Genomic DNA, 16,056 nt, shown 5'->3' on the forward strand with positions numbered 1-16,056 from the left:
TCCAGCAACAGGGTGGTTAGGATAGTTGGATAATATTGAAGTTCCTGGCACATGGTAGTCATTTAGTAACTATTATGCGATCGACAAATATTATTGAGTACCTACTATGTGACCTGGGGCCACCGGTCTCCAAAGTCCACGCTTTCCCACCATGCCCTGTTTCAAGAAACTGAGAGAGTAAAATAAATTTGGCTGTAGAAGAAGAGGAGGTCCTGGACTGGGGGAACAGAAGGCAGTCTCACCCCTGAATTATTGGGAGCCCTGTCGGGGGTACAGGTGTTTTGGAGTACAAAGAGGGAATACTGACCAGAAATTTGAGGATGCCTGGATCCTCTGACCCAGCTTTCCCAATACTCAGAAATTAAAGAAATTATTCAACATAGGGGAAAAGCTCTAAGCATAGACACATACATGCAAGGTCAGCCCTGGCCACGATAAACATGGAGACCATAAAGCCACATGGCCATGTTTTTTGGGGAAAAAAAAGTGAGTGAAAATAATACCTAAAAGTCACTATATATACCAGGCATAAATGGATCCATCTGGATAAAAATATGTGGGAACCCAGAAAAGTGGTAGCATTGTGGGTGGGGGAAATATTTCAAGTTCTCTAAACATTGTAAGATTGATTTTGTTTCAGATAAAATGTAGTTTTCCATTACAAATGTACTGAAAACAACATGGGGTATTAGCAAGATAACGTATTAGCAAGATGCTCTTTGAATGATCATACCCAGGGGTGGCAAAGGTGAGGAGAAACAGGTGCCTTGTAGAAGCAGGAGAATAAATGACCTCTCTGTGAAGGGCAATTTGGTCCCCAATAGAAAAGAAACAAAACAAAAACCACTGAAATATTTTACATAGTTTTGACTTGGTAATTTCAATTTAAGCAATTAATATAAGGAAATAATCTAGATTGTACACAACCTGTGAGCTATAGGGGTGTTTGCTGTCTATTTATATAGTGAGCACTTTACAACCTACATTTTCAATAAAAGGCCATTTGGTCCTTAACGGTACCACCATCCAATGGAATGCCAGACGTCTCTTTCAAAATGATATTCTTAGGAGGTTTTTTAATAACATGAAAAGATGTTCCCAATATATGGTTAAGTTAACAAAAGGCAAATGTCCAATTATTAGCCTTTATAATATTGGTATACATCTCTCATAGTTTGTTTCTTTTTCTCTCATGAACATGTAAATATGTATATGTTTATACATATACAAATGTATTTTTTTTCCCTTCCACAGAGAGATTAAAGCAATCACTTGATTATCAAATGCTGAAAAGAAGAAGCAAGGAGAAAAAGGCACTTGTGCTCCCGCGTCTCAGAGAGAACCAAGGATAACCGCTGGTGTATTTCCTTCTCGTCCTTTCCTGAGTGTGTTTGGAAGACAACGCGGTGTGGATCTCACAGTGCAATTCCCATTCTGAAACCCACGTTTTTCAAGTGACATTTTAACCTTGGCCTTTCCCCTTAGCCTGATAGCTTTTTTTTATTTTAAGGAAAAATAGAAAAGAGGACATTTGTGACATGCTTGGCAGGTGGAAACTAGAAAACCCAACCAGCAGATGTGTGACAGTGAGCATTTTGCTCAGAGTTTAAGGTAGGCCAGTCCTGACCCTCTGCCCCTGAGGAAGGGGTCCCCAGAGCAGCTGGGCCAGGGCCAGAGACCCAGCAGGGGGTGCCAATTACAGTTCCACATCTGCACACTACCCCACCCCACACACACACCACCACCACCAAGGAGGAGAAGGAGCAACCAGAGTTCTTTCCAACAGGTCAAAACGGATTGTTTGTCGCAGATTCCCCAGGCAAGTTTTGGGTGGGGAGTGACTAAGGCACCAGGTATCAAGTGGGAAGGGCCCAGACTCCAATCCACCAGTGGGACCCTGGGTATCATTTTTGCCTGTACAATGGGGACGCATAATAGCAGTAGCTCACGCTTTCTGAGCACACGATTGTGTGCCAGCCACAATCTCCACAGGGTCTGGAGATCATTCGATGAGAAACGTAAAGCCTCTGGCACACAGTAGGAGGACCCCTGAAGACCCTCCTGGAAGGAGTGGGTGCATGTGGCAGGCTGGGAAGGTGCCCACATCCCGGGGCTCACAGGCAGGGCCTCTGGCCAGACTCCCGGGGATGCTGGCTTTGTTCTGTGTAAACAAACAAGGTGGGGCTTTGCCTCTGATGATGCAAGCCAGGGGAGTTTTAGCCTGGGTTTAGCCTCCTAATTAGGGCTGGTTTTGTTATTCAGCTTCAGACTGATCTTCTCAACTTTAATCTGGATTTGGTGAAATCCGACAGGCCTGCAATTTTATCCACACCCCGCCTCCAAGAGGTGTGACTGCGCCGGCAAGCCCTCCCTGCTCCTCCCCTCAGCTCTGGGGCTCAAGGCTCCCTGCTGGGGGGACGGGGGATCTGCAGGGCCCACTGGGGAAGGTCTGCTCTGACGAGGGCTCCGGAGTGCCAATGGCGGCCTGGCCTGACCTCTCTGGAAACCTTTCACTGAGGCTGGAAGCGGGGAGCAGACCGAGAGAACAGGACAGAGCAACAGCTCTCCCAGCCCAGAGAGGAAAACACTTGCAGGCCAGCTCTTGGGGCCGTTTCAAAAGTCACCGTGGGCTGACTGGGGTAATAGTCTCCTCAGAGAGACACCTCTGGGCCTAGGCCTGCCGTCCGTCCGCTGTGTGATGCGGGGCAGGTCACTACCACTCTCTGAGCCCCCTTTCCTCACCAGAAAAGCCCCACTGAGAGTACAAGCCAAGGAAGACAGATGTGCAAGGACTGCGTGGAAAATTCTTAGCACGGAGTAGGCTCTGAGTAAACGGAGCCATTTTCCAGTGCTTGGTGACTAACTGACAAAGTGCCCTCTAGGCTCAGGAGGAAAGGAAGGGTCTGAACACTCAGTGTATCGAGTACACCCACCCCCTGCACCCCCAGAGACTGTAGGGACACCTGGGGCATGGGGATGTGCACCCTTCTGTGGTGAGAAGCCACTTCCCCATCTGGCCGTCCAGAGCAGATGTGGCTGGTCATGAAAAGGGAGGCCAATGAGGCTGCTTTGGGGCCATTTCCAGAACAGCCCTTGTTTCCTCAGCTTTCTCCTTTTTGTTCAACACCTGTTCAACATCCCCGCTTCCCCCAAAGCCGAACTCTTTCCAAAGAGACTCCCTATGAAGCCATGGTGCCCCGCAGAGCCGATCTGGTACGTTAACCCTGAGGTCAAGGCCCTTGCCAGGTGGCTGGCTGCTTACCTGGGGCAGGTCCCGTTTCAGTGACCCTGAAAAATCCTCTCTGGGTTCTGGACAGAAACCCGGCTTGGGCACAGACGTTGTTTCTCTGCTTGCAGTAAGAGACACAGGTCTGGGGGGAGAACACAAGCACGAGACCCTCAGAGAATGAACGGACGAGGGGGGAAACGGTCCCCCCGACTGTGCCTTCACCATCACCCCAGCTGGAGAGGCCAAGGAGTCTGTGATCACCAGCAGGTGTCTGGTCACCCTCCATGGCCCAGAGGACAGAGCCAGGAAGAGAGCCCGGAATCTGGCTGCCAGGCTGGCTGCCTGCTTTACTTGAGGCAGTTGGGTGACAGGGGTCAGCAGACATCACCTACAGGACAGTGTCTTTTTCAAGCCTCTAACACTGTAAATGCACACTGTTTTCCTTATTTTCTCTATGACTTTTGTCCCTTTCAGGACACTGAGTCCTACATCTCCCCACCCTGATTCCTTACTGTTCAAACAGCCCTCCTATGAACGCAGGACTAGGGAGACACACAAGGGCATCGGGTAATTGAAGATGATGATCAGATCTGGAACACTCCCTTGTCTCGACTTTTCTGGACCGACCAGAAATTTAAAATTTTGACTGACCCACACAATATACAGCGTGTTTGGCGCTCTGAAAATAAACGGAGAGGAAAAAAAAAAAAAAAGAAAAAGAACCCTGAGCTCATTCCTCTGCTATATTGAATCATAAATATTTTAAATACCAATTTGTAGTCAGTGCCCTGTATTCATTAGATAAAGATGCAATAAAAATCATAAAGGCAGTGACTGGGAATATTTACTGTACCAGTGAAACTATTTGCTGGGGCCAGGATGGTTTGATTTCTCTGAGATACTCTTTTGTCAAAAAAAAAAAAAAAATGTTTCTCAAGAAATGCAGATGGCATTTTGATTTTGTGTTTACAAAGGGGGAGGAACTTAGCTTTTCCCAGGGTCCTGATGGCTAGAATGCATGCAGGGAGGGCAAACAAAAGCATCAGCTGGGGCAGGCTAATTACTGGACAGAGGGACAGGAGCCAGGGTGCCGGGGAGGAAGTAATCACATGGTATGGAGAAAAGGGATTCGCCTGGAGAGGTGGAGGATCCAGGTAAGGAAAGGAAAAGAAAAGCCCTAAGAGACCTCGCCTGCAGTGTGGCTAACAGGATTATCACACTTCTGCTTTTTGCCGGTTGACTTAACCATTGTTCTCCAGGTCAGAAAAAAAGCCTCCTGTAGACAAAACATGATTTCAGCCTTATTCCTCATCCAGACAGAAAAACAACTGAAAGAGGGAGCATTTTTGTATATTCTGAACGTGTGTCACTGGGAGATTTCACCATTAGACGAGGAAAACAGTCAGCTAGCTTGACTGGCTGGTTGGGGAAAAAAAAAAAATGAAGCAGGTTTGCTATATCACCATGGAGGGGAAAAATCCAAGATAGAGCTGAGTAGAAAATGCATGAGTACTGTGAACAGCATAATCCTAATACCAGAGGTAGGGATGGGGCAGGAAGAGACTATGAAGAAATTGTACCTGTTTTTGCTGTTGGTTTGCTTTAGAGGACAGAATTCTAAGAGAATTCTGTTTTTCTAGTTCATGGATTTCTAAAATACTTGAATGTATTTAATGAAGAGCCTAAATTATTTTCACAGTCACATTAAAACAATAATCAACAAAAACCATACACTTAAAATTGATCTATTGGCACAAAGTCTGAGCTCTGACTTGGGAAATGGTCTTTTCTAGATTAACTATATCCCCCTGGGGTAATTCCTTCAACGTTGTAAGCATTTATTGCAAGTGTACCGTCTACCAGGACCTGTGTGGGGCGCTGGAGGTTTCAAGCTGGGTGATGGAGCCCACAGTGGGCTTGTGGAGGCAGACGCATAGAATGCTAACTCCCTCTCTCAGGAATGGCAGAGGTGCAAGGGCCAAGAACATTATCCATTTCTTGGACCAGGCCTTGGCCTCTCTCCTGTTAGCGTAACAGCCTCCTAACTGGTTTTTCAAAATCCACTCTTCACCCAAACTATGGTCCATTCTCCATAGGGCTTGCTGGAGGGAGTTTTTGTTTTTGTTTTTGTTTTTTTAAAGTACATCAGATGATGTCATCCCACAGAGAACCAAATGAAAGACCCCTCCCAGGGTCTTTAGGGTCCTGAATGAACTAGCTCCTGCTTATTTGGCTTCTCCTTTTCCCCTCTCCTCCTAGCTAATGCTACCCTAGCTACCTTCTTGTAGTCTCCAAAGGCTGTCCCAGGACCTTTGTACATGCTGTTCCTCCAACTCTAGCTCTTCCTTCAGCTCTTAGATTTCAGCCCCAGAGCCCTCTCTGACCACCCAGTCTAAAGTACATGATGCTGTCAACCCCCCCATATTCTCCACATATTCTATCTCTCAGACCCCAACTGTTCGTTTGCTTCAAAGCTGGCCACAGCTTGTAATTCTCGGGTTAGCCCATTTACTAGTTTTGTCTTGAGATCCCCACTGGAATCTAAGCTGTATCCCTGGACTAGCACAGGGCAGCCACAGATTCCACGAAGGGAGACCCAGCAGGGCTGGACCACGATGACGGATCGCTCTCCAGCTGTATCCCTCAGCCGTCTACTTGCGCTCACCGGTATGCAAACAGTCCCTTTAGCAGGATAACTTTAGGCAAATCCCTTCCCTTCCCTGAGCATCAGTTTCCTCTTCTGTAAATTGAAAGAAGACATCACTCACTTCAGGGATTCTTGTGATCATCAAACAAGATGAATACATCATGCTTAGAACAGTATATAGGCCTTGAAAAGTACTTCACCGTCCTCCTCATTATTATTTTCAGGCTCTGATTATCTCAGGGGAAGACTAGAACTGTGCTGTTTAATAGAGTATCCACTAGCTATCAAGCCCTAGAAACACGACTGGTCCACATTAAGATGTGCTGAAAGCATAATATACATACTGGTGCATCTGGGTGGCTCAATGGGTTAAGCCTCTGCCTGCAGCTCAGGTCATGATCTCAGGGTCCTGGGATCAAGCCCCACATCAGGCTCTCTGTTCAGTGGGTACCTGCTTCCCCTCTCTCTCTGCCTGCCTCTCTGCCTACTTGTGATTTCTCTGTCAAATAAATAAATAAAATTTAAAAAAAAAAAACACATACTGGATTGTAAAGATAGGCAGAAAGAATGTAAAACATCAATTATTTTATTTATAATTACATGTATAACTATAATTAATAGTATAATTAATCTTCATATTGATGAGACATCGAAATAATATTTTGAATATCCTGGATTAAATAAATAAATATATTCTTAAAATTGATATCACCTGTTCCTTTTTACTTTCAAATGTGACTACTGGGAAGATTTAAATATTTTGTTTATTATTTCTGAGAAAGAGAGAGAGAAAGAGAGAGAGAGAATGAGCATGAGCAGGGGGAGGGGGTGAGGGAGAAACAGACTCCCCACGGAGCAGGGAGCCTGATGCGGGACTTGATCTAGGACCCCAGGATCATAACCCCAGCCAAAGCCAGATATTTAATGGACTGAGCCACCCAGGCGCCCAAGATTTAAATGATGTGTGTGGCTACCACTATATTTCTATTGGACAGTGCCAGCCTAGCAGGCACATACATTGTTCTGAGCACATTATAATTGATTGGATCAATCACAGAAAGTTGTCAGGGTCTTTGTAGGCAGAAAAATAATATTACTTAAAGGTATTATAAAAGAAAAAGGGAGGCACCTGGGTGGCTCAGTCGGCTAAGCCGCTGCCTTCGGCTCAGGTCATGATCCCAGGGTGCTGGGATCAAGTCCCGCATCGGGCTCCTTACTTGACAGGGAGCCTGCTTCTGTCTCCGCCTCTGCCTGCCACTCTGCCTGCTTGTGTGTGCACGCATGCTCTCCTCTTTCTGAAAAATTAATTAATTAGTTAATTTAAAAAAAGAAAAGAAAAAGGAAATAAAAAATGAAGTACTCTGAGACCAAAATATCTGAGACCATATATGACAATATGTCATAATCATGTTAATACTTTATACGCAATTCACTTCTTATGTATTTTGCAGTCAAATGCTCTACCACTGAGCTATCCCCCCTTTTTCTTATGTATTTTGGAGTGTCCCTCATTTACTGTCTCATTGGTTCTTATAATAACCCTGTAGGGTGAGTATAATTGATTCCATTTTACAATTGAGACTCAAGAGGTAATATGACTTCCCTAAAGCCAGTTCTGCCGATCTCCATGGATGGTTGGGTCCTTATGTGCCAAGGCCTGGGCTAAGCACTCGGCTCAGATGACCCAATTTAACATTTGCATGAACTTTATGAAGTAGACACATTTCCCCATTTTGCAGATGAATAACTTGATTCCTGAAAGCTGAAGGGACATGCCCAGATCCACACAGTCAGAAAGGGGCAGCGTCCACTTGAACCTGACTCCGTCTCTTAACCATTAATCCCACCCTTCTGCTTCCATGACTACAAAGTGATTGCGAGTAGCAGAACATTACTGCTAAAAACCCAATTTCTGATATGGAAATATGGAAGCTTATGTTCCCTACAAAATCCTAAGAAGTAAATGGATAGTGACTGCAGATAATGTGGGAAATAATAATTGTTACAGATGAGACTATGTCCCAGAAAGTCTCTGTAGCAGGAGTAATTATAGTATTTTCCGGGGCGAGGTCTTCCCACTGCTTCCCACTGACCTCCGTGTTGCTCACATTTTTCTCTGGGTTCTGCAAATTCCCCATAAAACCGTGTGCAGCCTTCTGTACCCGCTGGGCAGTCAACAAACACTAACTGGTTTGTCAATTGCATTGGAACGCTATTTCCCAAAGCATCTGCCGCCTTCGTTTATTTTAGTAAAGAGTTCATCCAGTATATATTTAACAAGCGCATGCAATGTTCTTACATTGTACTGGTTTGGTGCAGGAGTTTCAAATTTGAGGACTTTTGCAAAGCTTGGCAACTGGAACATGCTGGAACAGGAATTACTAAAGTCTTTCTTCGAGACAAGACGTGATGGGATAGTGTATGTGTTCGCTGCAGGGTATTTAGAAATAATGGTGTCCAACCGGGCGCGCTGCAAGGACAAAACCAAAGGAATCAGCACTCTCATATAATCTCTGGGCTCCACAGGACAGATGTCAAAGAATGGTGGCCAGCACTATGTCTAAAAGCATTGTGTGAGGGCTGAAACTCCTACAGGTAGCAATGATAAACTGACCTCAGGCTTTGAGGATTTGCTCTTGGAGAAGGCAAGTTCTAACCTGTTCTGACTTCTGTAAACTAACTCAAATTATTCATCTAATATCTGGGACTTGGCAAAAATGATTTTGCCATAAATGCATTGCCACCCAATCCCGTTTCAAGCCACTTACCCTTGACTCATCAACTGTTGGGTAATTTATATGATGGGAAGCTTTAAACTTTCTTCCTCCAGCCAAGGCTTTCCCTCTGAGTAAAACCTCATGTCTTGTTTCTAAGATTAAGTAATCTGAATTGCTTAAATAACAAGTTTGCTTCGAATGTCTTAAAGGTACAAGGGTCGAAAGGGGTTGCTGTCCAACCACGCCTCCTACCCTCCACCTAATTGCTGATTTCTTTTTCTTTTTAGGTTTATTTATTTATTTGAGAGAGAGAGAGAGAGAGAGAGCATGGGCAGGGGGAGGGGCAGAGGGTGACTGAGCAGGGAGCCGGATGCGGGGTCTCTATCCCAGGACCCGGGGATCATGACCTGAGCTGAAGGCAGACACCTATCAACTGAGCCACCCAGGCACCCCCTAAATGCGGATTGCATAGAACCCTACAATATTTTTTTTTCTCTTTCAGTAGAACCAATCCTACTCCTTCCAGGAAGTCATCATAAACTATTTTCAGATTAAAAAAAAATAATAAAGCAAGCAGAATCAATGTTTACCAAATGAAAAGGGGCAAAAGCCATAGAAACTAGGTGATAACATCGCTTTACCCTAGGATAGTATGGCAAGTATTGGAGCCTGATAAAACAGACAAACAAAAAATTCTCATTATTTTATGGTTAAAAGCTTGAGAACACCTCGGCTGGCTAGGGGTCAGTAACTACACAAACACAGAAAGTGGGTGAGGCCGTGAAGAGGCATGGACCCTCCCTCCCACCAGCTCCTCACCCTGAGTTTCGTGGCAGTGGTTCTCAACGTCTAGTCTATGGAGCACCGATGGTATATGCGTGGATGTGCTCCCAGGGGCAAACACGTTCTTGTCCAGAGTCTCAGCTGCTCAGAGTCTAACCTGGATTCAAGTCTAACCAGGATTCACTCGTGCTCCCAGAAGGAAGGTTACCCCAGCCCTCTAAGCTCTTTGCATTTTGGGCAATAGTTAATGGAATAGTTAATGGAATGCTTTCCATGAGCTGTTGCGTTTCATTTTCTTGAAAACCCTGGGGAGTGGATATTATGATTATCCCCACTTTATGGATAGGACACTGGGCTTTGTCTGCCATTCGACAGGTGGAACCAACATTGTCACCAGTCTGTCCCCACTACGTGATATAGATTAGATATCTCATTCTAAAGGGAAGAAGTCAAAAGGAATAAATCAAGACATGTTTCATTTACAGGATGGGCAGCTGATGAGTGACTGTGGGATGTTCTAGTTCAAGGGGAATCATCATCCGCTCTCTCCTCTGCCCAGTAAGAGAGGCACATTTTCCCCTTTCACTTCCATAGAGGAAAGCTGGTAAAGGCTGGTAAAGGCTGGTAAGGTGAAACCACCCCTCGGGGGTCCCGTTTGTAGAGTGTCTATCCTGACTCACCCAACAGATAAGGCTAGCACGCTTTTCAAAAACACTATTTCCCATGGGTTCCTTGGCATACCAGTTTTATAAGATAGGTTAGTGTTGGTGATGGCAGCAGCAGGGAGAGAGCCCCAGAACCAAATAAACTTAAGAAGCCTCATACTGTGTTCCCACGTTGAAGGCTCACCATAAAGCCCACCGTGTTAAGTACCGTGAGAAGTCCTACCATAAACAAACCTAACTTCACTTACCCAGCCTTTCTGAAACTTACTAGATCATTCAATCTTTTTGGCTTAGAATACCTGTGAACATACTTGTAGGAAAAAATTGTTCTGATTGTTCATTTGAAGCCAATTTTCATAAAGCATTATAATAGAATTTGTCTCAAAGTAACACTCATTCACACGACCTTGACTTTCTTTTCATTGCGGGGCCTGTGGGCTCCAATCTGGCCACATGCCGGCATTTGTGAACCTCTCTCCAGAACCTCCTAATTTTCCCAGAACCACTCCTGCCATCATGCAAACAGAAAGGCCATGAAAGTCTCCTCCCATCAGCCTCATTTAACATCCTGTCAACCTCATGAATAAACTGGAACAAAGATTTAAAATACATTAATGAAGCTCTTTAAATTATTTGGACTTAGCAAGATGACAGGTCCTCTCTGAAGGTTGGGTGTAGTGGTTCCAACAGTCATCAGGAAGTTTCTAGAATTTATGGATCCACAGAGTTTCTTGGTCTGCCTCACCTACAATCACACTCCTCCTGACTGTACCAGTGTCAGTCAGGCAGATCTTCCTCTGAGGAGGTCTCCTTTTCCAACCCTCAGAGTCCTCAGATCCAGAAATGGAGGAGGTGTCAAATGTGAAAGTCACTAAGGGCATGGGGAGGGGGGCATGAAATTCACATCGGAGCAGAAAGGAAATAGCTAAGATGTGGGATCTCCTAACAGATCTCCATGGGCCACTGCAAGCTGGTTAGAGGAATATAAATATCTATAAATATAAATTCTTATCCATCAAAGCAGGGACAGGAAGCCTGCACAACTCCATGTCTGCTTTCTTTTGGGTCTGGTCTGAATTTTTTAAAGACCTGATGGGCCTGAGTTCTGTAAAACACAGACCCTCCCGTGGGCCTCTTCTCCTCTTCAGCCTCGTCGTTTGGAAAGTTATTGTGCACAAAGCCTCGCAGGGAATTGGTCGTGTGCTCTCATTCGATCCCTTCTTTGGCACCAAGCAAAGTGGACTATGCCACTCTACGGCCGAGAATTTCTCGGAGAGAAAAACCTAGGAGGTGCGGGAGGTCTTGTTGGTGACTCAGGTGGTAACACTCATAATATTTAACATGTTTACAATACTCCGCAGTTTCAAAGAGCATTTCGCTCATTGCAATTTGCCCAGCGCCTCCAGGGAGTCTCCACTGTTATGAGGTAACCGGGACACAGCAGGGTGACGTGCTTGAGGCCACATCGAGAATCCTCAGCTGAGTCAGGCTCAGGTCTGAAGTCTTGTCTCCTGAGCCAAGACCTCGTGAGACGGCACTTCTGTTGCCGATTGCTTTCAGGTCCCTTCATCTGCAGGGTTTGGGGCAGAAAAGGAGGCAGAGGGGTGACTTCCACATCCCTGCTGATAGGGAGTCAGCTCTGCCAAAGTCAAATTCCAGTAAGTGGCTGCCTTCAGTGTGTCTTAAATGGACCCTTTGTGTGGTGCTTTGTTTTGTTTTGAAATGGGTTCCAGTGTCAGGCATTATAATACATCTTTGCAAGAGATTGTTGTAATTTTTAAAGGGACAGAAGGCATATGTGTTTTGTTGATGCTAGTTTGGGTTTGCTTTCTTTTCCACTTTTCTACCTCAGCTAATTTGACCCCAGTTTGACCCTTTTCCCTCACTGTATCTCTTCTTCTTGCCAATTTATAGATACTCAAATTAAGAACAAAAGAAAAAAATCCTTGCCCAGGTCTGGTCAGGGACATCAGCACTTCATATAGATCCTTGATTCTTAGAGCCATCCACAAAGATAAAGACCCACATCTTACAAAGAAGGGGAGGAAGATCACTGCATTTCAGCCTGCTGCCTGATTTCTTTTTGCTCCCGGCAGACTTCTCAATAATCTGAATAACCCAATTAGACCAAGTGGTGTAAAACACCCTGTTAGGGTAAAATCTTTTCCCTGGTGCCTAGAAATCTCAGGAAAACATCTACTTAGTCCACCCCACAATGACAAAGTTGATGTGGACGATCAGGTTCTGAATATCCCTCTAGCCTCTCTTCTCACTCTGGCCATGTGGAGCAGTGAGGGGGGAAATTACTTAAAGACACAGGTTCTAATTTACCTGCATGACACCTGAGGCAACAGTTACTCTCCTAATTAGAACCACAGCCTTTGGAGAGAAGGGACCAGCAGTCCAATACGTGTTTACGCAATGGACAAAGGAAAGTGCTGATCTGCTAATGGCCTTACTCGGGAAAGAGGTTCTCACCATAGAGGGAAAAGCGCACGTCCCTTTCTTAGACAACGAGGCACTGTTGAACACTGGAGATTGGTGAATGACGTCGTAGAACCCCGGACCTGGGATGCTATCCTGAAAGGAAGAGAATGGGGTGTCATAAGGGTACATTCATTTCCACTGTGCTTTTCTGCAAGCTTCATATCCATTAATGCTTGGCCTCACTGTCATCCTCCGGGACAGGCATCACTACCATTTGGTGGAAAGCTGGCTCCACCATTTCCTAGCCTGCCCGCTCACTGTCTCAGTTACCAAGTGCTGGAGGTTGGAATTCCAGCCTGGGTCTGGGACCCCCAGCCTGGGTCTGGTTCGCTGCACCACGCCTTCCTGCGTTCCAGAAGAATGCTGTTTTTTTTTTTGTTTTTTTTTTTTTCATGCCATTAGAGAAATGAGCATAAGATGGGCTGCTCGGTGTGGCTGATACGCAAGTCAGTGTGTGCCGATTGGGGAAGGCAAGCCCAAGGTGAGGGAATGATGACTGATTTCACATTAACCGCACCCACCTGACTCAGCTTCCTCCTCAGCCTTTCAGAAGAGAAATCAGGGAGTGTTTCTGTTTATAAAGCAAAATGAAACAAAAACAACCTTCATCCCAAACAAGACCGTGTCTAATTCGCAAACAAAAAAGAGACAGGTTCGGAAGCTCAAATTCTAAATGATGCAGGTATGATAGAGACGAGTAAGCAGAAGCTTGATTTCTAAGCTCGTTTCTGCTTTTGCAGTTAATTGAACTTTCATCTCATTTCCCATGCTAGTTACCAGGGGGAAGTATTATGTTGACAGAAGTTGGCCAAGCAAGTGCCACGAAAGGATACGAATGTTCTACTGTCCTGAGAGTTTACTGGGTGCCTACTTGATGGAACGAGCTTATCAAAGGTTGCTTTGTTTAGTCCTCTGAGAGGAAGGGGTTACTGTCCCCATTTTGCAGATGGAGACACTGAGGCAAGTGGAGATGAATTTGCCCAATATCCCACTGCTACAAGTGTTAAGGACGTGAAGAGCACAAAGTCTCTGCAGTTTCTCCAACCTCCGCCTGGTTGGAGGCACATCCTGCCTCCACCGTCCCTACTACCTTTCTCAGGGCAGAAAGAAAGACTGAAGTGCCACCAGGGCCTTCCAGGACTTTCCAGTCTGGCCTGAGCAGTATCTGATTATGCTTTAATATATGAGACAGAACCACCAGGGAGATTAACAGGTTCCTCTGTGCTGAATTTTAACTGTAGTGAACCCTTGGAGCATCGCTCAAAGCCGGTGGGTGCAGGGCACTGATTCCCACTTTGTAGGTGATGATGATCTCAGCTGCGCAGAGCGGGGGCTGATACCAGGGAGAATGGGGCAGACCATGAGACGGGAGGCAGAACCTGGTGCACCAGCGCCCTAGGCCAAGTTCAGAAGATATTGACACGTGGGAGCAGATTCAAGGAGCTCCAGGGAAACAAGGGAGAGATTTTTCTAGGGGGCTGTTCGTGGGGCTAGCATTTATTTATTGAGTGGCTGCTCACTGTGTGCCAGCCACTGTTCTGAGTGCTTTACACGCAGCAACTCATTTAATCCCCATTTTAATTCATTAATTAATTATTTTGAAGATTTTATTTATTTGACAGCAAGAGAGAGAGAGAGCACGAGCAGGGGAAGTGAGCGGGAGAGGGAGAAGCAGGCTCTCTGCTAAGGGTGGGACCAGATGTGGGACTCCATCCCAGGACCCTGAGATCATGACCTGAGCCGAAGGCAGACACCTAACCCTCTGAGCCACCCAGGTGCCCCTTAACCTCCATTTTAAAGATGGGAAGAAAGAGCCCGAAGGCAGACACCTAACCCTCTGAGCCACCCAGGTGCCCCTTAACCTCCATTTTAAAGATGGGAAGAAAGAGCCAAAAGAGATAGGGCCCAAGGTCACATGGCTAGTAACTGTTAGGGCCAGAATTTGAACCTAGGTGGTCTTAGTACAAAGTCTACTCTTTTTTTTTAAATTGACATATAACTGACACATAACATTATATTAGTTTTGTGTATACGGCATGATTCAAAATTTGTACACCCTGGGAAGTGATCGCTACAGTAAGTCACGTTAACATCTGTTGCCATATACAGTTGCAGAATTTTTGTCTTCTGATGAGAACTTTAAAGATCTACTCTCTTAGCAACTCCCAAAATGCAATACAGTTTCGCTAACTGGGGTCGCCATGCTATATATTACATCCCCCTGACTTATCTATTTGATGATTAGAACTTTCTACCTTCTGACTCCCTTCACCTATTTTGTCTACCCCCATCAAACATAGAATCCACTCTTACTCACTAAACCAAACTGACTTTCAAATGAGAATGTGTAGGATAAAAAGGAAAAAAAAATCCCACAGGCTTTTTTTTTTAAAGATATAATTTATTTATTTGTCAGAGAGAGAGCACAAGCAGGCAGAGCTGCAGACAGAGGTAGAGAGAGAAGCAGGCTCCCCGCCGAGCAAGAAGCCCTATGCAGGACTCGATCCCAGAACCCTGGGATTATGACCTGAGCTGAAGGCAGCAGCTTAACCCACTGAGCCACCCAGGTGCCCCCACCCCCAGACTTTTGAATCAGGAAATTTTAGTCTCAATGCTGCAACTAGCTAAGTGACCTGAAGCAAGTCACATCACGGGGCCTCAGTTTCCTCATTTGTAAATCAGAGAGGTCAGACTCAATGCCTTTGGGTGCTTCTTAGTTTCGAGAGCCCCTAAATCAACGAGGAGCTGAAGCAGGGCATGTCACTGTGACTCTTCCAGGTTTAAGCAGCAAACAAGGAAGAAGGGCACCTCTGGCTTTCGGTCCCCCTGCCACCCTCAACACCTCCATCAGTTCACACATGTTTTCCGGGCACCCACCTGACATGCCTAAGGAGATGGAGTTGCCTTCTAAAATTCAAGACACACAAAGCTGCTCCCTCCCACCTTGCCCAGTTAAATCTCAGCTAAATAACCAAAAGCTATTTTAGTATAAGTATATCCCATGCAGTATTTGGGACATACTTATACTAAAAGAGTTGGTTGTCATTTATCCGAAATCCTTGATCACGTTTTATTCTGCTGTGTTGCAAACTGCTTTGAGTCCAGGCCAAATACGAAGAGGGCTGTCACCTTACAGCCTGGAGGGAGAGAGGGCTGCCTTTGGCCCTTAAGGAATCTCTGAGAAGAGTCGTCCAGGCAGTGGTAGGCTAGAGCTGGCCCATGGCAGCTCGAGAGGGTGATGGTTAGAATGTCAGAGATCTTGCTCGTGGTAGCTTGAAAGCAGGGTGGGAGTATTTACTCCCCAGAAACTGGCAAATGCTATAAATTAGAACTTTCCTTCACAGAGGGGAGAGCTGGTTTACCAGCACACCGTTATCTTCGCAGGACAGGCAGGTAGGTTTCTAAGCTCCTCAGAAGGAAACCTCCAACAGCAGAGCCTTCAGGCCTTTCTCCCCTGAGTACTAGGAGGGCTGGTGAGTGGCCAGGTGGGAGGGTCAAATATCCAGGATGTTTCACTTCCGGGATAAC

General features: G+C 45.7%; 1 protein-coding gene across 4 annotated transcripts in view; it reads right to left on the minus strand.

Annotated features, from left to right (window-relative positions):
* STPG1 (sperm tail PG-rich repeat containing 1) overlaps positions 1 to 16,056 on the minus strand; it is a 46,573-nt gene that overhangs the window by 11,499 nt on the left and 19,018 nt on the right. For all 4 annotated transcript variants that reach the window (XM_044236325.1, XM_044236326.1, XM_044236323.1 and 1 more), the window contains 3 exons: positions 12,520 to 12,621; positions 8,176 to 8,346; positions 3,263 to 3,371 (listed from right to left, as the gene is read on the minus strand). In XM_044236325.1, coding sequence (XP_044092260.1) covers positions 3,263 to 3,371; positions 8,176 to 8,346; positions 12,520 to 12,621 — 382 coding nt within the window. The remainder of the gene's footprint in view (positions 1 to 3,262; positions 3,372 to 8,175; positions 8,347 to 12,519; positions 12,622 to 16,056) is intronic.

The sequence above is a fragment of the Neovison vison genome, chromosome 2 (genome assembly GCF_020171115.1).
Source record: "Neovison vison isolate M4711 chromosome 2, ASM_NN_V1, whole genome shotgun sequence".
NCBI classification, from domain to species: Eukaryota; Metazoa; Chordata; class Mammalia; order Carnivora; family Mustelidae; genus Neogale; species Neogale vison.